The following is a 25,962-nucleotide window of genomic DNA, read 5'->3' on the forward strand; positions in this document are numbered from 1 at the left end:
AGGCACCGGAAAAGCAATCTACAAGAGCATCACCCCCTAAAAAAAACAAAACCCAAAAAAAAACAAAAACAAAAACAAAAACAAAGAGCCATTAAGTTCATCTCACAAATGAAGGAATAGAAAGAAGCTGTTACCTTCGGCAGTAGCTCTCGCTGATGTACAGTTCACTCTCCACTGAGAAGGCAACCCAAAACAACACGACACAAAAGCACACAGGTAATGAAGCATGGAGAGTAGTCTACTCATCACGCCGTTCCACCCCATTACAGCACCACAATGGACACAAAGTCCGCTGTACTTTTTTTTTTTTTTTTGGGGGGGGGGGGGGGGGTCTGCGTGCATGCACGCGTTTTATGGAGCTCTCTTTGTGGGCTGAACACAAACGCACACATTGTGGATGCACAGCGACTGTCCATCTGCTAATGAAATCTGTACCCTCTAGAAATATACATTGCAAACTACTAAAAAGACAACATGCAAACAACAACCTTTACACAATGTAAAATCATTGTTGCAACACCATACACTCAACGTCAAAACTGGTTTTATATGTAGAGCCTTTGAGAATAATTTGGGGTCGTGGTACTGCTGTGAACTCAAGTTTCCGTCCAACTGTGGTCCTTAAAAAAATGGCATGAACTTAAAAAACGACCCCTCACTGGCCGCCCCCAACCCACCACACAAAAAACAGCAAATGATGCCATTGTCGGGGGCTTCCTTCGGTTTTGGAAGGTATTAAGGCCATGCCTGCAAACCATTAAAAAAAAGGCCCAAGACTGACTGCCGCCCACCTATCTTTGATCTGATGGCATTTTGCTGTTGCTTAGATGCTCCTCGGTTTGGGTTTGGAGCTTTTTAGGGAAAAACGGAACGATTTGGGGCCGTAGCAGTGTCGGCCATAAAACCCATTTGTTGGCCAAATGTAGACCTGAAGAAAAAGGGCCAATGTTGACTGGCCCTTATATCTGGCCAAAAGCACCACATGTGATCTGATGCCATTTTCTGGTGCTCAGATGTTACCCGCTTTGGGTTTGGAAGGTTTTAGGGCCAATCAGAATGATTAGAGCCCATGGCGCAGTCGGCCGTAATTCTTCAGGCTATGTGTTTGGATGTATCAATGACTGACTGCTTGGTCCCACACCCTTTCCCTTAAATATGAGTTTTTTGTTTCTACTTCTGGATTGTTTTTTTTTTTCCCTCTTGGTGTTTCTTTCCAGACGCTTTACGCCTCTCCACTGTTTGTGTTACGCACAGAGCACAGATAAGTAGAGGAAGCACGTATCTGACAGCTGATGGAAGACAAAAGAGCCAGTTTGCCACAGTGGCGGCTCATCATGTGCGTCACCTTTGTTTACGATTCTATGTCATTGTGTTAATTAAAATGTTATATATCAAAAGTATTAGTGTCATTGGTACTCAGCATCGTTATCCGTGAGCACTCAAGAGTGAATACTCATATTCGTATCAGTCTGAAAAAAGCAGTATCGAACATCCCTAGTTTGCACCAAACATTCCTTTTCCAATTATGGCTCATCAATATTCATCAACAAAAACACATTTTCCCATATGTATTTTGGAGATTTCAAGTGTGCTTTTGGAAAGTGTTCAAACCAAGGTTGGAATTTTTGCCCATAAGTCCGAGTTCTGTTTTAATTGAGTTGTACAGGTTATAGCGCACAACAACTAAAACGTTTTGAAATGATTCCTCTTGGTCTCATTTTTATATAAACCTGGCATTTCAACAGGGGTGTGTAGACTTTTGACATGCACCGTATATGCGGAAAGTATGTAATGCATGTTTTTTTGGTTTGTTTTTTTGCAAAAGGTGCAAATAAATGATGTGAGTCTCAAGTGTGTCAATTTAGCACACAGCACAAATGACACTGAACTATATGCCAGCCATGATTAGTTACTAAGCAACATCGCATTAATAGCAGCAGGGGCTCATCGATCACATTTTTTATAGCATGGAATCTCCATCTTTTGAATTTTCTTATAGTAGAACTCATTTTGAGCCGCTGTATTTATTTGAGGTAAACACAATGCAGCCATTTCTTTGAATCTACGAAATATTACTTACTGTATATATATCACTTTTAAGGCGAAGTCATCTGACAGTCACAACCCCAGAAGCTTTTTTGACGCATGCGAAGCATAACAGTGGTGCCTGTTGTGTTGTAACTGTTGTGTGATCACAATTGTCTCATGACATGCTCATGGGCAAAAGAATGACCAAAGAGCACATAAATCAGATTGTTTCAGAGAGCTAAATAAGTAATATAACAACTGCATGAATATTCGAAGTGTCTCGTGTGATGTAAGAGCCTTTGGAAATGGCCTTCATGCTGTCTTTCCTCTTTATCCAATAAAAAAAAAAATGTAAACCTTCCTATAATAATAACATGACCACTGTTTGTTTTTACCCCTTAATAACTCATGATCTTGCTTGGAAAACCATATTTTCATTCCTAGAGGCAAACTCCAATACCCTTTATACTTTTGTCACATTTTCAACCACTAAAATTATATTACTTAATGAATTATAATAATTATTGTAAGTATTCTTTTTATTATTTTTCATATTTTCCCCATTTATTATTGTTTTTTCTAAGCTCTTTTGTTAGTTTTGCCACACTTGGACAGTCAATTATTATTGTTTCAATTATGACCTTTTTTTTTTTTTTATTAATATTATTACCATAATTGTTCTAATCTTATCTCCATTCACGGCCATCAGACATGGGAAACATTGACTCCTGACACAGATGAAAATCAGATCACGTACTGGTACTTGCTATTTTATTTTTAACCAACTGAGTAAAATGCTTTTTGGTGTTTTTGAAAGGTGCCTGTATACACTTATTTTGCATTTGTTTTTAATCAATATTTCAATTTTATGCTAGGATTTTTGCTTACTGTATATAATTAAAAATATAACAATATTGTACTTTTTGAAAAGGACCTATTTCTAAATGACATCATCCCAAATGAGCCACTGTGTGTCTATTTTTATGAAATGCTGTTATAGCGTCAAATAAGCAAAGCATAGCACTCCAGTGGGATGTTACACACATGCTAAATAACGGACGTATTTAACCAGTACGGTGAGAATCTGTACGGCATTTCCAGTCAAAATACACGGACGCGAGTCCCGACCTGACACAGAGCCTCCCATTCCAAGACCCGCGTTTTTAGTTTGGTCACCAACCTTCTCCAGCTTTTCAAAATGCTCCCGCAGGAACTTCATAGGACGCTCGGGCTTAGCGATGCACAGGTTGACAATGCACTCTTTGAGGATCTGCTGGATGTTGTGCTTCTGCACAAAAATTTCACAGCCCTTCAAACTCTCGTCTTCGTCCAGAGTGGAGGAGGAGGAGGAGGTGGCCATCTTATCTTTTATCTCTGTGGTAGAAAACAGGGTGGACCGTGAGTGGAGAGGAGGGGGTCAAAAAATTAAGCAGAATCGAAACAGGTGAGGGTGGGGGGGGTTGAACTGTGAAGCTGGAGGGCTACAAACAGCTTATTACTTATTTTGGGGAGACGATGTTGGACTTTAGGCCTTTTCTGTTGGTTTCGACAAAACGAACTACCTTTACCATATTTTAGTCGACTAGAGTAACCCCGACAACACAAGGGCAATATTACAGGGGGACCTCAATTCTCAAATGTGGATTCCAACTCAAATATTCAAGAAATATGTGGTAAATCTCGTACGGGTTTTGGAGATCATGAAGCAGCAAACCTCACTAAACCTCATTTCAGCCAGCAATAAAAATATTATTGGGCAATTCATCTCACTTGTATGTAGTAGGGTTGCCCCAATCTTCTTTTTTTTTTTTTTTAACTCCCGGGTCACTTGATTTTGATTATCGGACGATCTGAGTCCGATCCGATACATCGGCAATGCGTTAAGAAAAGGAGATTCTACGGCAACGTACTCGCTCGACTTGTTATTTGCATCTAAAAAGCACATTTCACAGCGTGAAGCTGGTTCTTCTGTTGAAAAAAAAATAATCATAAAATAAAATATTTTTCAGCGAATACCGATCAGCTGAAAACAACACGATCGGCCCTGATTTCCGATCACATGAACGGATCGGGACAACTTCAGTATGTAGTATGTGATGTATAACACCTCATCATGTCTTAAGTCAAGTCCCAAGTCTTTCACTCCCAAGCCTTTTAGTTTTTTTCCCGCCAAGTCACAAGTCATTCATGGTGGGAACATAAATATTTTATTTCAGGAATCTGTACTTTACTTGAGTAATTATTTTTCTGACGACATTTTACTTTTACTTCCTATATTTGTAGGGAGTAAAAGTGCACTATAGTACATTTAAGAGGTTTTTTTTGTTTACTTCTACTTGAGAACAGACGTTGAATCAGTACTTTTAAGTCTTTTTTTTTGAACAATTATCTGTACTTCTACTTAAGTATGGTGTCAAAACAGTGACTCGAAGTCCAAGTCGCAACGACTCAAGTCCTCATCTGTGACAAATGCATGCAAGGCAAATGTGCATGATGTTGTCAACAATCAATGAATCTGTAAACTTTTGGATTTTCCATTGTTACTATCCTCACAATGTATGTTTTGAAAATGTTACTGGCACTTTACATTATTATTTTAATTATAGGCACTTTTTGTTGGTAATAATGAATGCAAACATCCTTACAACGTTTAACTCAGAATATGTATTTTTAGTAGGCTAACTAGCACTTTTTTACTTCCCTCTTTACATTATTTGGTTTAGTCTAGTTTTAGACACTGTGCGGCGTCTTATATTTCTGTATATTATATGCGTGTGTTACATTTTTTATATAATATTTACGAGTGTGTTAGTTGTCGCGTAGCCCGATCCGGGGGTTTTAAAAATGTATTTCTCTATATTCTGGAACTGAGATGGAAATGAGCTTTCTGCTGAATCTGATGCTAGCATCTCTTCATTTCGTCTCTACTGAATAACGTTTGGGCACAATGTTCATCACCCTACTTTACAAAAAAAAAAAAACATTTTAAATAATTTTTTTTTACATTTTTTTTAAAAAGCAATAAATTGCATGGAAGTGTGCATGACGTCAAGTGAATGCTAACGCTAGTACACTTCCATCAATGGAAGGAAATCAGGAGGCTTGAGACAATGTTGCATAATAAAACACCATTCATCGTTGCATGACCGCAAAAGGAACGTCACACGTATACACAAAGGCGATGGCTGCGGGACTGTTTACGTTACAACGCCATCGTCGAGCTAAGCGACGACAACCAAAACACAACCGCAGGGAAGAGAAACGACTGCGGGCTAACCAAATAAGGAAGGCCGGCGTCGTTGTGTGTCCACAAACACGGACATTGTCGCTGCTGTTCCTACCGTTAATTGCAAAAAAAAAAAACGGGAAGGATGCTCGGTTGTAAGAGTGTTGCAGGTGCAGGTGGGCCGGGCGGCAGGCGAGGTGCCGCTGCTGCTGCTGCTAGCTCGGATGCTGCTAGCTCGGAAGCTGCTGTTGTTGTTGATGCTGCTGCTGCTGCTGCTGCTGCTGCTGTGATCTGCGTCAATGCCGATGACGTCACCAGGGCATCTCAGCCCCAACGGCGCACTGCGCCTGTCAGCCTCTTCAAAGACTTTAAAAAAAATAAAAATATATATATATGTATATATATATATATATATATATATATATATATATATATATATATATATATATATATATATATATAAACTTCTTGGCTCAAGTACCACAAGCAACAATAAAACACAGTAGCAATAACATTGCGCACATTTTGAACATCAACACTGTGCTAGTAAAAAAATATATAGCTCATAAAAGTTAAATATAAATGTTTGCATAGAAACAACTGAACTGTACTTAATAAATACCGTACTGGATTTAAAATTTAAAAAATCAAATAAAAAATAAAAAAATCAACAAAATCAGACCAAATATGCTGATGCAAAACTTTGTTACCGCTGATATTTGTTGTGTAAATTGGTCATCAATAGGGAGAGACAAGCGATAAAAGCAATTTTAGCGGATGATGAAGACCTAATATTTAGGAATCACTTTTACTACAGCAGCTCCAGTTCCGTTATGTATTAGGACCGTTTCAAATTACATAACAAGTGCATTTTTCTGTATTTTGTGGATGGCTTATTTGAAATTTTATGGGACGACAGTTTCAATGTATTGATTCCTGGGTCTATGTAAGTAATCATGTAAATACAAAATAACAATAACGCATACTAGCGTAACTCGTCAATTTGGAACCGGAAGCTGTCATAACGCAGGCGTTTGTTTTGGTTTCCATAACGACCACAACAAAGATGGCGTCGACGGCGTCGCGAGAGAAGCATGTTTCCGCGGAGGTTTTGCGGGGACTCGCCCGGCATTTAAACTCTCTCGGCGAAGACGACAAGTCGACGAGGAAGAGAGCCCTGGAGTCCATCAAGAGGGAGACGGTGGATAAAAAGCTCTCGGCTGTCGCCCTCCAGGAGCTTTTCTCAGCCCTCCTCAAGCCCCTCCTCAAGTGTCTGTCAGACCCGATGGAAAGATGCCGAGAAATCGCTATTTTGCTAATAAGCGAGTTTATTCGCTGCGTCCCCGAACCGCAGGAGTCGTTGCCTTATCTCATGCCGTGCTTGGCTCAGCGGTTCGGCGATAAGGAGTTGCTTGAGCCGGCGGAGGAGCTTCGCTTGTCGGCGACGCGGATGTTGAGTCTGACGGTGGAGGTGTGCGGAAAGCAGCTGGCGCCTTACCTGAACGAAATGATGAACATTTTGCAGAGGACCGTGGTCGACCCTTTCCCCGATGTCAAAAGAGAAAGCTGCAAATGCACTGTGAACTTTGCTAAATGCGTACCAGGTCAGTCAAACTTTGGCTATGGCTAATACGCGGTTCGCAATAGTGCTTTAAAGGCTTCGAATGGCAGCAAAACACATTCCTCCACCACCACACTCACACGTGTTGCGTTCCATCAAAAATACGAAAGCGGAAGATGGATATTAAGTTTTTTGTTTTTGTTTTCCCCACAATTCTACATAATTGCCAACTTCCATCCCGCGCCATTGGCGAGTCTGGCTTAGGTTACCATGTCAACTGGGGGCGGAGCTTTTGCTTTGCAAGGGATACTTGAAGGCTGCCAAAGAAAGAAGACCGACTGCTATTGGCAATCGGGCAGTTGGGGCCCCGCCCCCTCGGCGTAAGCACATTGACGGTGAAGCCACGTGCTTCCCAGAATGCATTGCACCTCGCAGTTATGAATTATTGCAGTAATAAGGATTTTAATCCTGGTCGTTTGTGTGTGTTTAAGTTACCAGTAGTTCATTGAATGTGTGCCTTATTAAAGTATCAGGTTTATTGTTTACTTACGTTGCACTTAAGTTTTTATGAAACCCTGACTATGGGTTGTGTGTGATATATTGGTCAAATTCTTCTGGACTGCCAGCAAAGCTTAACAGGACATTGGTTAGGTAAGAGAAGTCTCCGGAAGTCCCTGGGCAGCAGTACCATTGCACGATTAACGATTAGATTATAAATCATCATAAGCATTGTAATTTATGTTGTTTAATCTACAATTAGTAGTGTTATTGTATGTTTTGAATAACATCTTTGCAATGTATAATAAAGTGTTATTGTTGCAAATCAGCAAAAACGTGGCTGATTATTGCAAAGTCAGAAAATTAAACCTTTAAGTCAAAACATTATTGTATTTGTATACACATTTTAAAAAGTAAAACCTCAACCATCTCTCTGTTTGCCTCTGCAGAGCACTTCCACATGCAGGCTGAGAGTCTGGTGAAGCCTCTCATGCAGACAATCGCTCATCAGCACTCCAAGGTGCGGGTGTCCGTCATCGAAGCCACCGGCACGGTCATTCAGTTCGGCACTGGGAAAAACGTGGACGACGTCCTCTCTCACCTGGCACAGAGGCTGTTTGACGACTCGCCGCAGGTTGTTTTCTGCAAATGCGCTCTCATTGCTACTTGTTATTGAAGTCCACTATCAACCCAATCGTGGTGCAGGTGAGAAAAGCTGTGACCGTAGTCGTCGGTGATTGGCTGCTCAACTTGCCGGACAGATACTCTTATTTCCACAAAGTCACTCCACTCTTGCTGAGCGGTCTTACCGATGAGATTCCCGAAATAAGGTACGCTTGCATGCATTCGCTCCATTCTTTATATTTTGGAATTTCACTTGCTAATGTAACAGAATAAAACGGTAATTGAATCTGTTCGTCATTTTATCAACTCAAATATAGTGGAAGCTCTTCCAAGTTCAAAAATTGAGATAAATCCAGAATGCGCTTGGGCCTCTGACCAATTGTTCCCTATTCGAATGTACGGCAGGTCGGCTACTGGTCGGCACATCTGCCTCACAGTCGTACGCTAAAAAAAAAATGTTCAAAATTGTCCTGTAAAAAAAAAAAAATGGATTGATAAATGAGTAATGGGACTGCTGAATGACTGGATTTCTTTTGCAGGCTTTTAGCGGCTGATTTATGGCGGCGGGTCGGCGCACAGTGGGAGAAGGAGAACGAGGACGACCTCAAGGACAAGATGGACTTCCTCCTCACGCCGCCGCCCTTTTATCCACCAGGAGGTCAGTCACCGTTGCAAACAAGCGAGAGCGCCACTTTGACAAGACCGACCTTTTGAAATGACAATACACCTGTGGCATGCCAATAAACAACTGCTCCGTTTTATGTGCAGGCACTGGGTTGGATGTAGACGTGTACGTCCCCCTGGGGTCGGGTGGGCTCCGGACAAAAGTGAAAAGGAACACGGTCACTACAGCTTGCCAGGTTAAATAAGTGCCTGTGTGGGCGGCAGGGCTACAAGCGCTTAGCTTCTGCAAATACTGCCAGAAATGCAACCTCTGCCAGAGGATAGGACACGAACGGGAATTATCCCTCCCCCTTTTTGTTTTATTTTGTCTTTTTCTTTCTCGCCGTCATAAATTAGCAGGGCCTCCCAGTGCGCAGGGGTCACTGTTCAACACAGAGAGGTAACCGCAAAAGGGCTTGTTTTATCCTGCCCCTGTGCGCTCCTCTGATTTAGCTTCCTTCAGTCCCCTCTTCCTCTCAAGTCCACTTTCATACTGCCTGTAAACGTCGGCATTTTCCTGCCTTTTTAAAATGTTTTTGCGACTTAGACGTGGCAATTTTGGGGGACCTCCATAGAGGAAACTAATTGGGCGTATAAATAATTTTTTAAAAGCAAAATTACCTCAGGTTACATGCTATTTTTGGTTTACAAACAGTCTTGGCAATGCCGCTGAAGGCTCAGAACTTTTTTCTCGTGCCGCAGAAACAGCATTGGCACTGTGCTTCAGCTGTCTGTTTTTTGCCTAAAATGGCCACCACCTCCCACAATGCAATACAAAAGCTGCGCTGCATTGTGGGAGGTGGTGGCCATTTAGGCCCAGCAGTAACCATGTAAACATTACATTACTCTACGGTATGGTATTTATAAATGAGTCTCCCTCAGTAATGACCGGTGCTAATGTCAAACAATTTCGAGACTTTACGTCACGTCACCTGTTGCTAGGCAGAGTTCATACCATCACATGGTAGAAAAAGTAAAAGGCAGCGATTTCTCTCTCTTGCCCCAGTGGAGCGTCCAGGTCTGGGCTGTCGGGAGCTGGTGGTGAGGAATCTGTACAGACTTGTGCCCGCCATCAGCCACGACCTGACCGACTGGCTGGTTCCCACTCGGGTCAGAACCTCTCAGCTGCTGTCGGTGCTGCTGCTCCACGCAGAGGACCACAGCACACAGCACCTCCAGCCTCTCCTGGCCCTCCTCTACCGGGCCTGTACCGACTCTGAGAGGGATGTGGTCCACAACGTGAGTCTTAAAAAGTCTGTTCAAATGCCAGGTTTTTGTGATATTAAAAGAAGACAAACTGGTCAGAGAGTCTTACATCAGAAATTTCTGGCAAGTGCTAGCTGCATCCGACGCATGACGACAATCTCCGTTGTTCCTCATCATGTCTGGGCTATCCAGTAGGTGGCAAGGTGAAAGCCTTTTCTTACAAAGAAAAAAATCATTTTCTCACCCAAAAAATAAAAAAATATATATATTTTTTAATAGGGGTGTGTAGACATTTTATATCCACCATATCTGTAATAGTTTATGGGTCATATGTTCACAGCTGTATGGGTCATGAAATGTGTTGTTCACCAAGTCAAGCAGTACTAAAGGATTTAGCAAGAACCCGTTGACTTCCCCACTAGTGCCTGGCCGCTGCTAAACAGTTGGGCACCTTCGTCCCACCTGAGGTCTTCCTCAAGCTGCTCCTGGATCACGTCAACGCGCCCTCCTCCGCCTCCTACCCGTGGTCTGCCCTCATGGTGCTGTGTGCCGTGCTGGGAGGATGCCCCAAAGCTCTGCTGGTACCGCACCTGCGGCAGGTTGCCGACACACTGGCCCAGCCTGAAGTTTGCCAGGAATATCATCAGGTCAGTGGGGGAAGTTTGGCTCTTGTTGTGGTTTACCTTGTAATGTTATTCACAGGAGAGTACTTCCATGTGCTTCACTCTCAGCCTAAACAACCATTTCATTGTCCAGTGTGGTGGACACCTCACTAGGAAAAGCATCAAAGTTAAACTTGTTAACCCGCTGCGTACTCTTTATGCTCCGGCTGTTTAAATTCCACTCTTATTTGGTGATTTTGGCAGTGTCATAGAAGATCATTGTCAACTGCCCCTGTGTACATTAGCACTCTTATTTTTGGCAATATATTTCTTTGCCTAATTTGCCCCATACCAATGTAAATACATTTTGTGATAAGACGCTACATCTTTAGAGGTAGCCTTAGTTCAAAAGTGGCCTTTTCAATAGCACCTCTGTGCACAGCGAGTTCAGCGGGTTTGCTGTTGAGGAAATCCGAAAAAGAAAAAAAGCTGACCTGGCAAAAGCGAATGACAGGCCACATGTTGTTTGCCAAATCTAATATTACAAGTCTGTGATCATCATGTTTGTGCTCACATCCAGAGGGGGGGAAAAAAGGAGATAAGGATGCCTTTGTTGTTTGTCTTAAAATAACACACGCACACACAGCTGGTGGAAAAAATGGCCTCAAATGTGGAACGACGAGCAGCATCTCCTGCCAACCTTGGAGGGACACGGCCCACATTGTGAGTCAAACGCGTCATATGCGCCACCCGGCACAGATTCCCGTGTATTCATGCCAACTGCATTGACTCTCGATGTAATCACGCCACGTGAAACGCCCACAACGCAGCATGGCAGTATGATACACAAAAGTCTACACACCCTTGTTAAGATGCCAGGTTTTTGTGACAAAAGGTTCAAAAACCTCAAAGCGTTGTAAATCAACATGAAAGGAGCTGCAGGAAATTCTGGCATTGTCCTATATGTGACAACAATCTCTGTGTTTTTCATATGCCCGGGCTGTGGGTGGCATGACAAAAGGCCTTTTCTTGTGAAGAAAAACACTGGCGTTAATATTAAAGGAGGTCAAAGTTGCCCTGTGTGTTACGACAATCTCTCATATTCGTTTTCCGTCTGGGTTATGACAAGACGGAAGCTTCCACCTTTTGAAGAAAAACATGCAAGTTCATATTCAAGTTGGAAAATGTTATCTTGCATTTGAAAACAATCTCCCATGTTCTTTCTATGGGTGGCATTTTCTAACAAATGCATCTTTTGTTCTGTAATTGGCTCTGGGGCTTAGTCAAGATACAAAACCTTCAGACTTCCAGAATTTTACCTTTAACAACCACCCAAAAGCATTTCATCCAAATCGACAAAGAACGGCTGCACCGGAAGATGCAATCTGGACCAGACTGGACCTTCCAGTCCAAAATACGTTTCCCTTTCAGGGATTCTGTTTTTGCGCTTCAGTGGCAACTCACCTCTCCAAGCAAGGCCCGCAGGAATGTCCACCCCCCGCATGGCTGCTCTGACCCCTTCCGATGAACAAAGCAGTACACAGTCTTTGTGCTTTGCTTTGTTTTGTTTCGTTTATAGCCCCAAGTATGTCACCTTCATTCCACCCTTCGCTCTCACACCACAAGCTTTAAAAAGAATCCTCCCCCCCCCCCCCCCCCCCCCCCGTAATGTCGAAGCCCGCCCGGTCAAGGCCGATGATAAATTGAGCACAGCGCTGGCTGACCCGCTTGTGTCCTCCCCCCGTCGCCAGCGTACGAGGAGGGAAGTAACAGGACAGGCTGGTCGCAGATGGAGGGAGACCCCCGCTTCCTCTCAGATGTCCATCCGTGTCTCCCTTTCGGACAAGTAGAGCACCTGCGACCTGTCCCTGATTGCTTGGCACAAATGCGGCTCCTGTCCGTCAGTCCGAGTGGCGTTAAAAAGAGCTGGAGGAGAAGATAGAAACGCTACACAGGAAAGCTGGAGCAGAGATTCTGTGAGGCAGCCCTGAGGTCCACTAGGTCACTGTGCTGCCCAAATTTACAACACCAAAAGTGCAGATCATCTTCCATCAAAGAGTTTGTGACTACATTTCCTCAGGCAACAATGGAGAAAATCAACAATCAATTCATCAATACATTTTTAAGGAATGTTGTGAATTCGTTTTCATGTCGGTACAAATCACTGCTGTCCCGAACAGTATGGAGCTCAACTTATGAAGTTCTTCTTTAGATAGCTAACTCGGAGACAGAGTCAACAGCGCCTCTGCTGGTTAATGTCAAGTGGTGCACTCCATTTTGCCTCCTTTGCCTTAAGACACAATCAATCGACAATCAGTTCCACCCCATTAACAGAATGGAGTTCGGTATCCGTGAAGGTATATAATTAAGATGTGCGCCATTCTAGCATATTAAGTTATCTTGACTCAAAATGAGAGGCGGAGAAATATGAAACTCGCAGCAAATGAAATCCAAATACAGTGGAACTGTTGAAAAATGAAATATAAATAGTCTTCAAAGTGTACTGTGGTGGGGAAAATGGTGCAGGAAGTCCGGGGGGAACGAGCTGAAAATTTGGTAGCAGATATACGACGCTTCTCCACGGTTTGACCTCGCAGACTCTTTCATGTGCCTTGTTTTCTTTTCTTTATTTCCGCAAGAGTTATGGAGAAAGAGGGAAAAAAAGACAGCTTGTGAAAACAAGCTCGGTCAGTTGAAGATGGCGTTAAGAGTTTGAGGGTAAATGAAAGGCGAGCCGGTGGTTAAAGACGCGAGCGAGTTGTAAGGTTCGTTGTGTCGTGTTTGCTTACGAATCACATATGGTTTTCCTTTTTGAAGGGGGTACTCCGCCGAGGATTAACAAACCCCCTCGACTCCGGTGAGAGTCATTTTGTTGTGTGTTGCCGTGGTGACAAGAGTGCGAGGGGATCCGCAAAGTGATTTTTAGGCAAACTACCACGCCTGTCGGTGGGTACTGGAAAATAGCAGATTAGCAGGACAGCTGGGGGAAAAGGAGCATCTGTTTCATTTCAGAATAATGCAAAATATTCAAGAATCTCCCTCATGCCAACATTTGTCATGAGTGACAGCCGCATTTTGCTCATGCCGCCTTTTACTGACACTTAACGGTAGAAGCGGAAGGCGGGAACGTGAGCGCAAGGGTGTTTATTTTCCTGTCGCCGTAGCAACGTGTCTGTCGGGGGTGGGCTTCGGATCGAGGCGCCCACGGTTTGCTACAGAGTCGTGTGTGTGTGTAATTGATGTATCCAGCGGTGGCCCCTGTAGCAGCGTGTCCGGGCCCCCCCCCCAAAAAAAAAAAACAGGTGTAGCTCACTCGGCTCCAGGTGTCCACATAGTTGTTAAACCCCGTCGATTTTTTTGTTTGTTTGTTTCCCACTTTGCGCCATTTCTAGTGGTTGTTTTCTCACCCCGTAGTATAAGATGCACATCTGAATGTGTGCATGTCCATTTTTGAATGCATGACTTGCAACATGGCTAATGCCGGTAACATTTAGTTGGGGGGGGGAAAACAATTATTTGACCTCATCTTTGAATGGGCTGGCCCATTTGTTTAAAAACACAAATGTGGCCCTTGAGTTTTTTCAACACCTGGATTAGTGGCCCTGTTAGATCTAATAAGCTGTTTCAACAAAATAAATCCCTCTAGGAAATAATGTAAAGTGAATTGGTTTGGATAAAGAGTAACATGCTTGTCATCCATCATGTTCAACACACAGCATCAATATCAACATCAACTTTTTTTTGTTTTCCTGCAGACACGTGCCAAGCATTGCCGCGCACCTCCCAGTGATTGCACTCGTAATTGCCCGGGTCAACAAGTGTGTCTGTACAAGTATGAGAGTCCCCATCAGCACAGTGTCACCACCATTTAGCCCTAATGACGGGCCCCGGGGCGTAAAAGGCAGCTCTCTCCAGCGATAACACGGGGACATAACACGAGCTTTCTTTAATGCTTTCTGACGCCACGTGGAGATGGATGGATGGCCGTTTGCCTTCTATATTACACCGCTTCACCTCCTCCATCTCTTTTCGTCATTGTCCAGGTTGCGTACTTGGAGCAGTTGCTAGCCTGCGTGGACGCGCTGCTGCGCCAGTGCGGTTCAGAGTGCGGCGCGGTCAGCCTGCAGCTGCTGCAGGTGCTGGTCACCGTCCAGAGCCTCTCCACGGAGCCTCACGTCAGCCAGAAGGTGAGGAAACTTCACTCCGGTTTTATTAGAAAGGACGTTTTTATGATGCAAGGCAGCTATTCGAGGAATGCCCAGCTTCAAAGTGGGCATGCAAACAGTATAATTACCCACTTAGCCAAAGGGCGCTCAAATTGCACCTTTTGGAATGGAACTTTTAAATCTAGTCCTGGGTGAAAGGCGGAGAAAGAGCGAAACAGATTAAAAAAAAAAAAAAAAACAGATGTTTCCTTTGCAGGTGTGCGTCACAGTCACAGTAAAGCTGGCGTGTGCAAATTATGGTCCGGGAGCAACATTTGATTGACATTATTTTTGGGATGGCCAGTGATCAAGAAGAGGCCCGCCGCGACAGTGAGATGATGAATAATAGGAAAGCATCGGTGGGCCCAGAGGAAGAGCGGCAGCCGTTTCCCAGAAAAGGGCCACCGTTTTCCCATCAGTGGACAGCTCGGTTGTCTGTCGGCCTCCGTCCCCGCTGCTCCCCGAGGGACGATGACGGCACTTATGAAGTCCGTTCCCCTGCTCTGAAGTGTCACTTCATTATTCGCTCGCCTTCCTGCCGCTTCCTCTAAAATCAACTTCACTCAAGTATGTTCGAGTTGGTTTCCTTTGACTTTGGTGACATCCTGTGTCTTTTCTTTTTTTCGTGACAAAGCACTTGTTTGTGTAAGAACTTGTCATGTTGTTTTTCCCATGGTCTCACATGTGAGCTTGAACACTTTCCCCCCCCCCCGCCCTCCTGGGATTAATAAAGTACGTTTTACACATTGTCCATTTTTAAGTGCTTTTCCAGTGCCTTTAGATGTAGCACATTTCATATTTACGTTACTGCACATTGATTAATTGGAGAATTGTTACTTACAATGCGAATGGAGTGTCTCGTTGTCTTGTACTGGGGGGTATTGTTTATTTTTTTGTTAAAGGTAGTTACAGCTACTTGATTGCACCACCTGTTTTTTATTTCCCCCGGAGGTCATCTATTCGAAGGGAATACGTTTATTTGCTTAACGGGACACTGCACCAGACTATTTGAAAATAGACTATGTCATATGTTGAAATAGATTTTTTTTTTGCAACAAATTCAAGGGAAACAACAAATCCTTGATTAAGTTAGCTCGGTGTTTATTTTAGAAAAGATGGTATCACTCAAAGCAGAATTCAAGTATTTCCAGCACCCGTGAGAACTTAAAGGTTAAATAAATCTCATTTGCTACCCCCCCAATATAATAATATAATTTAATGCTCCAGTTGTAACTTGACTGTGCTGAGGTCACTTTATTCTCTTCTGTCCTTTCATGTGTGTCCCTCAGGCCCTGGAGAGCACACAGATTTTGTGCGAGGTCCAGGGACTGGGCTCGGTGACGGAGCTCTACAGGCAACACGTGGCCCAACTGCTGGACTGGCAGTCTGCCTCTGTGGACTCCCTGTCCATTTATTCCCCGCAGCGACTCCAAATACACATCATAGTGGTGCAATCAGGTGAGACGACATAAGCCGATGGTCACACAGCCACCTGTTGATCGGAACATTCCAGAAGCACGCCGGAGAAAACGCATCATCCGGTTAATGTTTTATTAAGTATTACTTCATGGCGCTTTCCCGAGCAAGTTGAGACACAAGCCCCCTTACATCACGTTTGAAACATTGCGCTGTTCACACGTGATCCATCACGGGGGCAGCGCATCAAGACCCAGCAGCTGTCAGAGCAGCCCAGCACATTTTCAAGACCGCATTCCTTTTCTGGCATCCGCAGTAGTTGTTTACGGTTTTTGTGCCCGCGTAGAGTGCACAAAAGTTTACAACGTGGGTTCCAGGCAAGATTTTTGACCAAGGACCCGTCATAATCCTGGCGACAATAACTTCCATGCGCAGCCCGAAATTAAATTATAGATTTTAATCATCTCAACCTAAGTATTTATTAGCTGTTTTAATACAAAAGTTGCTAGGTTCGGTACACTGCTCCACGAACAACAAGGCAGGGAACCGAGATGAGCTAGTTTACAAAAGCAGACTCAGTGCTGCCAAATTAGCAACCTTTTCGACACTTTCAGCAAATATTCTTCAAAAAGCGATGGCCGACATTAACTCCCACTAAAAAAAAACAGATGCAATCATTTATGTAACATGGATTCATAAATGGGTACATGCGAGAGAAGAATGAATGCCGTTGATACTTTATGATCCCTGTTTTAAGTGCTTTGCCGTCATCTTGTGGCATTTATACACAATTTCAACCATTTTTGTGTGTGGGGCGGGGGTGTCAAATATTTATGGATTTTTGCTATTCCAGGCAGGGCTCAGACCCGATCCCTCCATGAATAGCGGGGCTTCATTGTAGTTTCTCTTTTAATTGGCGTGCCGGTCCCCATAGGTGGTATGCACTTTTTTAAAAAACGCACATGATCGTTTATTGGAAATTATTTTGCGGACCCCCAAGTTACAGCTCGGGGACCCCAGTTTGACAGCAGAACGAGAGACAGAACAACAGAAGGCGGTCATTAGCACTAGTTGGCTCGACTTTTACAAATCTTTGTCTCCCTGCCTCAGTCCAGCTTGTCAGTGTTTTTCCGTGCGTGCGCGTGTGTTTGTGTGTTAAATGGCGGTGACCTCCTCTGTGGTGTCGAGACCTTCGCTTTAGCTCCCCCTGTGCCATCTAATCCCCCATCATCGGCACCTCCTTGCGCCACACTTTCATCTGCAGCTCCCTCTTTTCCTTTCTAATTGAGCGGGCAGCTGAGTGCCCCCCTAATCCGCCACGCAAACAGACCCGCACATTCACACACTTAGCCGGGCTGCTCACTGGATGATCCCCGCACAGGTCACGACATCAAACGACCAGGCCGCTGCCCGCTCTTGACCTTCCCCTGTGGATCAAGGCCACTTTGAAGGCCTAATGTGCATACGCCCAGTTTTCATTGGTACCCTTATGCCCCGCAGGACTCATTGCCGGGATGTCTTTAAGAGAGTGTGGATCCTGTGTTTGATGTGTGCACATTATGAGTGATGGGGGGGGGAAGTCTCTTGAACAATAGGCTGGACTCAGACTTGGATCCTTTGCTTGCTCATCAGCTCTTTCTGCGCCTCATCATTGTTTGTTGGAGACAAGAGCCTCTTATGTCCTTCCCGTTTACTCAGCTGGCATGACACCGAGCGCTTCGCGGCAAATGTTTTATTTCCCCTTTGGACGGGACTTAGCGTCTTGCTAAAGGAGATAAACGGCCATCAAAATTGCGAGCAGCGTAGCGCTGGCCTTCATTGCAAACAGAATAGCTACGACCTTATTGAACTGAGTTCTTAGTGTTTTGTATGTGTTTTTTGTGAGTCGACTACACAATAAAAACAATTCAAATTTGTTGCAATTTACCGTCACCCATCTGTCTCATATTCGTGGTTTCAGTTTGCTAGCAATAGGACAAAAATCGCTGCCATTTGATGGACCCCTGAAATTTGGCTGAATCCAAAATGGCTGACTTCCTGTCTTTTCAGGCATGGGTTCTTGAGACTTTCTTGTGGGTCTTACTCGTGATGAAAACAGCTACTACATTTTGATTTCGAATTTGATTGTACAGTACCGTATGTCCGCTCACAGTCGTGCACATGCTAGACAACCAGTGTTCATTCCCCCCGTGTAAAGTGTGAGGTGACCTGCCGATAACGATTCACACGTTCCTGTCTGGCAAATCTCCTCTCGGGCCGCACTCGGAACATCCGCCGTCTCCTCTCCAGTCTGTGCCACAGATTCCGAAAAGGCAACGGGCGCTTATCGAGCATTACGCACACTTGGAGGGGTAAAAATAGCTCCGTAAACATGGCGTGTGTGTGTGGGGGGGGGGGGGCATTGTGAGTCTGCCTTTTCCTGTAATAGACGCTTGATTGGAAACACTGTGTGACAGACACAAGGAGGCTTTTATTTTGTACTTCCTCAGGGTCCCGTGTGTCACTGTCTCACCACTTCATTGATTTCTCAGTGAGCTTCAGTCAACGCCTCAAAATATTCTCTGAGTGTGCAGGCGTTGTCTTAGTCGCTAAAGTGCACGAACATGAAAATTAGTTTGTTTTTTAAAAATATAAACACAGGGACAATGTGTCGTTTGTTCCATGCAAACATGAGTGTGTGCGTGTATATGTGTGAGTGTGTATTGAAACATGACGTGTGTGTGTTTGTGTTGTAGGTCCAGTTATTGGAGAGTTCATGAGCCAGTTGATGCCCCTGCTGTGCAAGTGGCTCCATCCCGGGCAAGACCAAGAGATTAGGATGAACATCTTAACCATGCTCGCCAAGTTGCTGCTGGACGCAGGCAACACGCTGGACTCCCAGGGGTTAGCCAGCTCACGCACACGCATACGCTTGATATGGATCTATAACCCTATGCACTTTATTTTGGAGTCAGCCAGTCCTAAGCGAAATTTTTCCAGTTGGCTCAAAAACTTTTCCTCAACGAGCGTAGAAGCTTGGGCTATTTCGAACAACAGGCACACAGAGAGCTTTGTTTCAAAAAAAAAAAAGCGGATCATCATGTGAAAAAACTCCCGATGTTAGATCACATGATCGGATAGGGGCAACTCTAGTTTTAATGGCCTTTTTCCGTCTGTCATCACAGCATTTTCAATTTGTGTTTTGAGGTGCTTCTGTATTTTTCCCATCACTTTTGTGGCATCCCACAAAGCTTTGAACGCCCACTGTTGTTTTTCATCAGCTTCCCCTATATTTTTAGACTTCACCTCACATCAAACCGCAAATTAAAACTCCACCCACCAGCCACCCGAATTAGACATAAACACGAATACAAGCAAATATTTCCATTTGGTCAGGACAAGCACATCAGCTTCTTTAGGATGTGTGGATGTCAAACAGTATCTGTTTTATCGCTTCCTGAGGAAAACCACATGTTATCAGAATCCCTCAGCAGTTGGACAATAGTATTGTGACTAGTAAATGAGGTCAGACTTAGCCATGCGTGACACCCACAAGAGGGGCTTCCGTTTATGGGTTCATCCCCTTTGGATCTCCCCGCCGGCCCTCCAGTGTCCCGCCGAGCTCCCTCAGCTGTGCAGCCTTCAATCCCGGGCTCGCAGCTCGAATCTGAGGGAATGCCTGAGGCCGTCGCAGGGTTCCAGCTAGGGCGCCAGCTGCCGCCGTCAATCACAGATGGCAAACCACGCTCATGGAGTTGTCTTGGAGACATGTCAATAACTCTTAAGACTGAGGCCAAAAAGCTCTGCTAGGATTTGTGGGGCTTTCCACTTGTTAACGTATTCGATAGATGAGGCCCATGAACCTGTTCAGACATATTTTATCTATTGTTTAAGTCAGTGATTCTCAAATTGGGGTATGCGTACCACCAGTCGTATGCAGGCCCCCCTCTAGTGGTGCGCCAAGAATCACTGCCCGAGTTCAGTTGTATTTAACTTTTAAGTATGCTACACTTCCATTTAACCTAAAAGTTCGTTTTTCAACTCTTATTTTTTCCGACTTATGTGCAATACATTTTACAGTAATTTCTCGTGTATAATGCACACCCATGTATAATACGCAGCCCCAAAGTTCACCTCAAAATTCTGGAAAACCCTTCTACCTATGTATCACAATATTTCACTAATTCAGCCAGGGTATGTAAACTTATGAACACAACTGTACATATTATGCAGTCATACATACCCGTGTTATATTGGAATGAAAGTGTAGCCTACACCGTTATCATAGCGTCTAGGTGGCGCTGGCATATTAGAATGAAAGTGTACACTTCACATAACCGCTCGGTGGCAGTGGCATATTGAAATTAACGTGTACCGCTTTTTCATAACCTCTAGATGGCGGCATACATTTATAAAATGGGATTTTTTTTTTCATTTCCCCCTATACCTATGTATAATGCACACCATTGATTTTTGACATTTTTTGGGGGGGGGGGATTTGCATTATACACAAGAAATACGGTAATTGAATCATACTGACAAAATATACAAAATCTACTCTTCCCATTTTCTTGCCAGTCGTTAGCCATTATGCTTTCAGACAATGACAATGACAAGTTTGCTGCGGAACAAGAGAAAGTAAGAGTTTGCCATTCATCCAGACGGACGACGCTGTTGTTTTATGTGGATTGAATCCCAAGTAAAAGGTGCGCAATGAAAAATTGCGCCAAAATCACTTTGCCCTCATGAGAAAAGTAGATGCTGTGAAGGCGAGATTGTCCCCTCATTCCCAATTGTAGGAATAACAGAGCCAAGAACGTTCCTGAAACATCACCAAACCGAAGTAGAGACTTTGTGACATGAAAAGGTGCGATGGAGTAATTATGGTCATAAATCGCTGTGGTTTGGAAAGATGAAAACCAGACTTGAATGTGCAGAGCAAACACCAGGCTGCATTCATGGCACACAGTCTCCCCCTACAGGCGCCCAAATGCCAAAGCGTAGTGGTCGTTCGGTTGTGACATCATCCATACAGCCAAAACAAGAGCAGGCCCTCGGAACTGATTGCAAGTAGAGGACTCTGGGAACTCTGCTAGCGTGTGAGAGGACGTCGGAATGCCTGAGCCGGCATGGAAAAGGGAGGGCGAAGAGGAAAAACACAACAACCAGATGGTGTCTTCCTCCAGCAAGTGTGGGAAAGTGAAAAGGCGCTGCGCTACGCCACCATGTCACAATGCCGTCTCCAAAATTACCTGCAAATGAACGGTCAAAGAAAGAAATGAGCCTCTTTCACGCAGGAATCCCACCAAATGACCATATCGCAGTCCTGGATTTACCTTTCACGCAGAACGCAGCATTATGCCGCAACTGTGTGCGCTTTCACACAGCGAGACAACGTTCCACCACCAGATAATTTGACAGAGCACAACAGGTGTGGAAGGTAACACTTCTGACACTCAACGCGGGTATAAAGTTACAAACTCGACCTGGCTAAATTTCTGGGTCTGTGTGAAAAGGCAAAGGTGCTGTCTTGTGTTACTAATGTACACACACATTTTGCAGGATCTTTGTGCCAAAGAACCCGGCGGCAATTTTTCCACATTTCGCCAAAGTCATCGACGCCAATAGAAAAGCATTTTATGTTGCCTTTTTTTGGGGGTGGGATGCCAGAAAATGCCACCCTGCACATACCAGAAAGCATCACTGCGTGCTTCCCATTTACATCGCAAAAGCAGCCGCAAATATATTCATTCACCTTGAAATCTTATAATAGCTCAAAAATGTCTTCTTCCAGATTTTTTCGGGATGGATTTGAGAATTTCCTGTCCGAGGTGATTTTTCCGAACCTGTCGTGGCTGTCGGGCCGCTCTGCCGCCGCCCTGCGGACCGCCGCCCTCAGCTGTCTGCTGGCGCTGCTGCACGGAGGTGCCGTCACGCCCCAGCAGGTACTTACCCGCATACTCTCTGCTGTTTTGGATTCGGTAGTCAGTGCCTCATAAAGAGAGTTTGCCTTTTTGTCGTGAATGTGTCGCGATTATATGTTATCCCCTTTATAGCGCCGTGCCCCCATATCTACGATAAAAGTTTTTAAAAATCCCCAAATGCATGCGTTGTAATGATGTGACGTAACTGTAATGTAACTTAGCCTGCTAGCTAGCCAGCAGGCTAAGTAGCTCGCTTGCTAGCTGGGAAGGCAGCCGCTTGTCCTGAAGCATGAAGGCACTAGGCAGTGGAGATTTATGGCAGCGACAGACCCAGGGCTTCTACCGCTGGCCAAGGACCAGTGAGGGATCTTGGTTAAAGTAAGCCATTTGAAACGTTCAAAGGCGAGACGAGGCAGCCAAAACATGCCAGCGAATTTTTCATTTGTTGGACTACAATTTCGGAATAGTACAAGGACTAATGATTCGGTTCTGATTCAGAAACCCCTGATTGTATGAAAAACAAATCAATAAATAAATCATCCTGTTACTGTAAATTACCATTGTTGGTATTTAAAAATATTCTGTGTCATTCTAAGTCCCTGAAACTCTGAATTAGCATGGTTGCTATTTGAAATTGGACATGTAAGAGTGTTTAATGTTGTTCTCACCTTGTGAAAATGGTATTTTTTCATTTGGCCTTTTTACATTGTCACGATCTTTGCACTGTATATTTAGATGATTTTATTTATGATGCATTTCCATTGTGTATTTTATGCATTTCCATTGTGTTAGTTGTCGTGTACCCAAATTTTGAGGGTTGTGTTTTATTTGTTAGCTACACACATCTGTCCGCCCTGGCGCGTGCAGCGTGACCAAAGCGCCTCGCACGGCCCGTCCAGTTCGCACGTCTCTGGCGCACAGCTGGACGGACGACGCGGGTGTTAAGAGGCGCTCCTTTTCGTATCGTTCGGTCCTGTGAGAACAATTCGCGGCTCCGCTGATGTCATGCGCGTCACTTTTTCTTCTTCTTCTATTTCTTGGCTTTGCTTTCCATCAAGCTACAGTGTCCACTAATACACCTCATAGGGGCTTATTGTTGGACTTTATTATATCTAAAAATGCTACCGAGTCAAAGATGGTCCATCACTGCATGTTTCCAAACTGTAGCAGGATAATTCATGCCGTACATACACATAAATATATATCATCATATACATCTCTGCAATAGAGTAAACAAAAGTCCCTTATGGAGTCCCAAGTGTAGTAGAGTATATTTGAAAGAATTGTGTTGTGTTCAGGTGCTGGCGATGGAGTTGCCTCTGACCAGTGGACTGGCGCTGTGGATGAAAGAAGAATCTCCCATGAGCCGACTGTTGGCCTGTCGCTCGCAGTCCGTCATCCTCAAACTGGTGGGATCCAGTCTGAGCGCGCAAACCCTCAACAGGATCTACCCCAGTACGTCCAAACCGTTTTACCATCTTGCGAGACCGCGATTATATTTAGAATTCGAAATGGAGGTGTGGCTAGAAAGCAAAGCGTGCAGAGTCTCTTGTCGCCAAAAGGCAGCGAACGGGAAATAAAATACCTTCATCTCACAGTATCGCTTATTGGCATTGGAGTGGATCAATGAAACTTACAAATGTCTACAATAATGTAAGAAATAATTGAGTTCACTGTAGTTGTACTTTTGTCGCGGGCCGCAGGTCTGCTGAGCCGTCTGGACGACAGCAGCGAGGACGTGCGGCGCGAGGCCCTGCAGGCTCTTGGCCTGTGGTTCTCCTGCCTGGGGAGCAACTACGACACGCAACTGTGCGCCTCGGACCTGCGCTTCGTCTTCCAGCAGCTCCTGCTGCACCTGGACGACGCCGACAGCTCCGTGCAGGACCGAGCGCTCGGTGAGGCGGAACGTTTTTCAAGGGTTGATGACTGTGGCTCGAAGAATGACTTTGCGCAAACTACACAGCATGTTGTTTTGTTGTTTTTATGAATGGTTAAGAATAATTATTCAAATTAATAATATAATAGCAAGTTATTAATTGTTAATTATAACCATCGTTGTCATCATTTTTAAAATACAATATAAATATAATGCGTAATACATGACTACATGAGTGGCTTTAATGTATCATAAAAAGAATGGTGAATGAAACACTGCATTTTGAATATTCAACTCAAATATTATATTTATTGATATTTTTTGCTGTCCATTTTGAACGTCACCCATTAGATGTAGCCAAAAAATTGAAAATCACAAAAGCAATAACAATAATGTACAATAACTAGTCACCAAAAAATTTTTTTTAAATGCAATGTGATTAAAAAAAAAGTAAATGAAATATTTGGTGTTGCTTGTTAGAGGTTTTAGTATCTATAATAGTAATTATGATGGCCCATCGCATTTTGAATATGCAACTAAATGAAATAGCTACAATATTTATACTATTATACATATATCTAATTCAAATATTAAATTTTATACTGATTAATCTCGAACTAGAATATTTGTATTACTATACTTATTTATTAATATTCTGTGCATTTTGAAATATCACCCACTAGATGGTGCCAAATACTAATACTGTTGTATGGTACAAATGTAAAACAAAAACTATAATAAAATGAAACATATTTGGTGTTGCTTGTTAGTGGTTGAAATGTATCCTCATAAATAATAACTCCGAATGTGCCATAGCATTTTGAATCAACTAAATAAAACAACGAGAATTGAGTAGGATTTAGAATTCATACATTTGTCTCAAACTTTTTGCAATGCATTTTGAACTGTCCCTTCCCACTAGATGGCGCCAAAATACAATACATAAATTCATTAAATAAATACAATCAGAAGAAATGTAATTTATATGTAATTGTTGAATGTGTCTGAGATTATTTCAAAAGAAAACTCAATGACGATATTATACTGTACAATGCACAACAACATACTACACTCTCATAATATTCTTGAACATTCTTCAAAAGGTATCGTCATTATCATTGGAGTCACCTTCCAACTTGTTTTACTATTGTGACGATGACGACGACGCCGCGCGCTTGTTTGCAGAAGTTCTGATGGCGGGCAGCCGCGTCGTCCCGAATCTTGTCAAGAAGGAAACGGAAGCCGTGAGGGCCAAACATCGATCGGTTCGATACTGCGACCGATTGCTGCAGCACATCGACTCAATCGGCCAACAGTCCGCTCACTAACCACAACGCAGTAGGATTATGATTATGATGATGATTCAACAAGAATTCATTGAAGCCGCAGGTCTTGTTTGACTTTGCTCATTTTTCAGCTTGTTGCTCATCACTAGAGGCCAGTCTGGATTTTTTTGTCTTTTTTTCTTTTTCCAATAAGAAAGTTGCAAAGTATCGAGAATAAAGTCATTTTGCAATAAAGATTTGTGACTTTTTGCGTAGTTTTGTCTTTTTAGCTTTTTTTTTTTTTTTCTTGCCAGAAAATTCTAATAATGTTGGGGCTGCCTACACCAGCCACCGATACTTCAGGGAAAAACAAAACAAAACTAACATTGAGTAAGTCCTCCTCGCCATTAGTTGGCGCTACACTGCAGCATTTTGCCACATCGGCGAATCATCACGTGCGTCTTTGTTCGCAATGATATGTCAATGTGTTAATTGAAATCAAAAGTACAACTGGTATCGGTGAGTAGTCCAGCGTGAGTACTCAGACTGGCATCGGTCTCACAAAAAAAAAAAGTGTTCTTCAACGTCCCTATCCATTACACAGTCGGCCCGTATCACAAAAGTTAAGATCTTTTACAATTAAAAAGAATCTGACTTTTTGTAGCTATCCCTCCATCTATTGATCCATCTATCTTCCAATATCGACGATTCATCGATCTGTCTGTTGCCCCTTGAGGAACATTGTGGTACTACACCAGCGACTCTTACTGATAGCGTCGTCTGTTTTTATTCCAAACTCCTGAGTGCACTTTGGATATGTGCCCACTGCTCCAGAGGTCAACTCTGTCCTTCTGTTAGTGGTTAAACATTACACGCGTGGTGATTAACT

The 25,962-nt window shown here is 43.6% G+C and overlaps 2 protein-coding genes across 5 annotated transcripts in view; one reads left to right on the forward strand and one right to left on the reverse strand.

Annotated features, from left to right (window-relative positions):
- The window catches only part of prkar1b (protein kinase, cAMP-dependent, regulatory, type I, beta), a 76,472-nt gene that overhangs the window by 49,388 nt on the left and 1,122 nt on the right, over positions 1–25,962 (reverse strand). Inside the window, exons 1-3 of one of the 4 annotated variants that reach the window (XM_061748317.1) lie at positions 6,753–7,071; positions 5,306–5,620; positions 3,209–3,402 (exon numbers count right to left, since the gene is read on the reverse strand). In XM_061748317.1, the coding sequence (XP_061604301.1) occupies positions 3,209–3,402; positions 5,306–5,351 (240 nt within the window). In that variant the 5' untranslated portion in view covers positions 5,352–5,620; positions 6,753–7,071. Of the gene's footprint in view, positions 1–134; positions 265–3,208; positions 3,403–5,305; positions 5,621–6,752; positions 7,072–25,962 lie in introns of those variants that run through there. The other 3 variants (XM_061748316.1, XM_061748318.1, XM_061748320.1) reach the window with 3 other exon arrangements.
- On the forward strand, positions 6,279–25,959 carry LOC133465463 (dynein axonemal assembly factor 5-like). The gene is made up of 13 exons (XM_061748314.1): positions 6,279–6,858; positions 7,763–7,947; positions 8,019–8,143; positions 8,477–8,595; positions 9,607–9,839; positions 10,229–10,453; positions 14,452–14,595; positions 15,903–16,071; positions 18,765–18,912; positions 21,803–21,953; positions 23,231–23,387; positions 23,636–23,827; positions 24,994–25,959. The coding sequence occupies exons 1-13, from the start codon at positions 6,321–6,323 to the stop codon at positions 25,134–25,136; spliced, it is 2,529 nt and encodes an 842-aa protein (XP_061604298.1). The 5' UTR covers positions 6,279–6,320; the 3' UTR covers positions 25,137–25,959.

The sequence above is a fragment of the Phyllopteryx taeniolatus genome, chromosome 16 (assembly GCF_024500385.1).
Source record: "Phyllopteryx taeniolatus isolate TA_2022b chromosome 16, UOR_Ptae_1.2, whole genome shotgun sequence".
Lineage (NCBI taxonomy): Eukaryota > Metazoa > Chordata > Actinopteri > Syngnathiformes > Syngnathidae > Phyllopteryx > Phyllopteryx taeniolatus.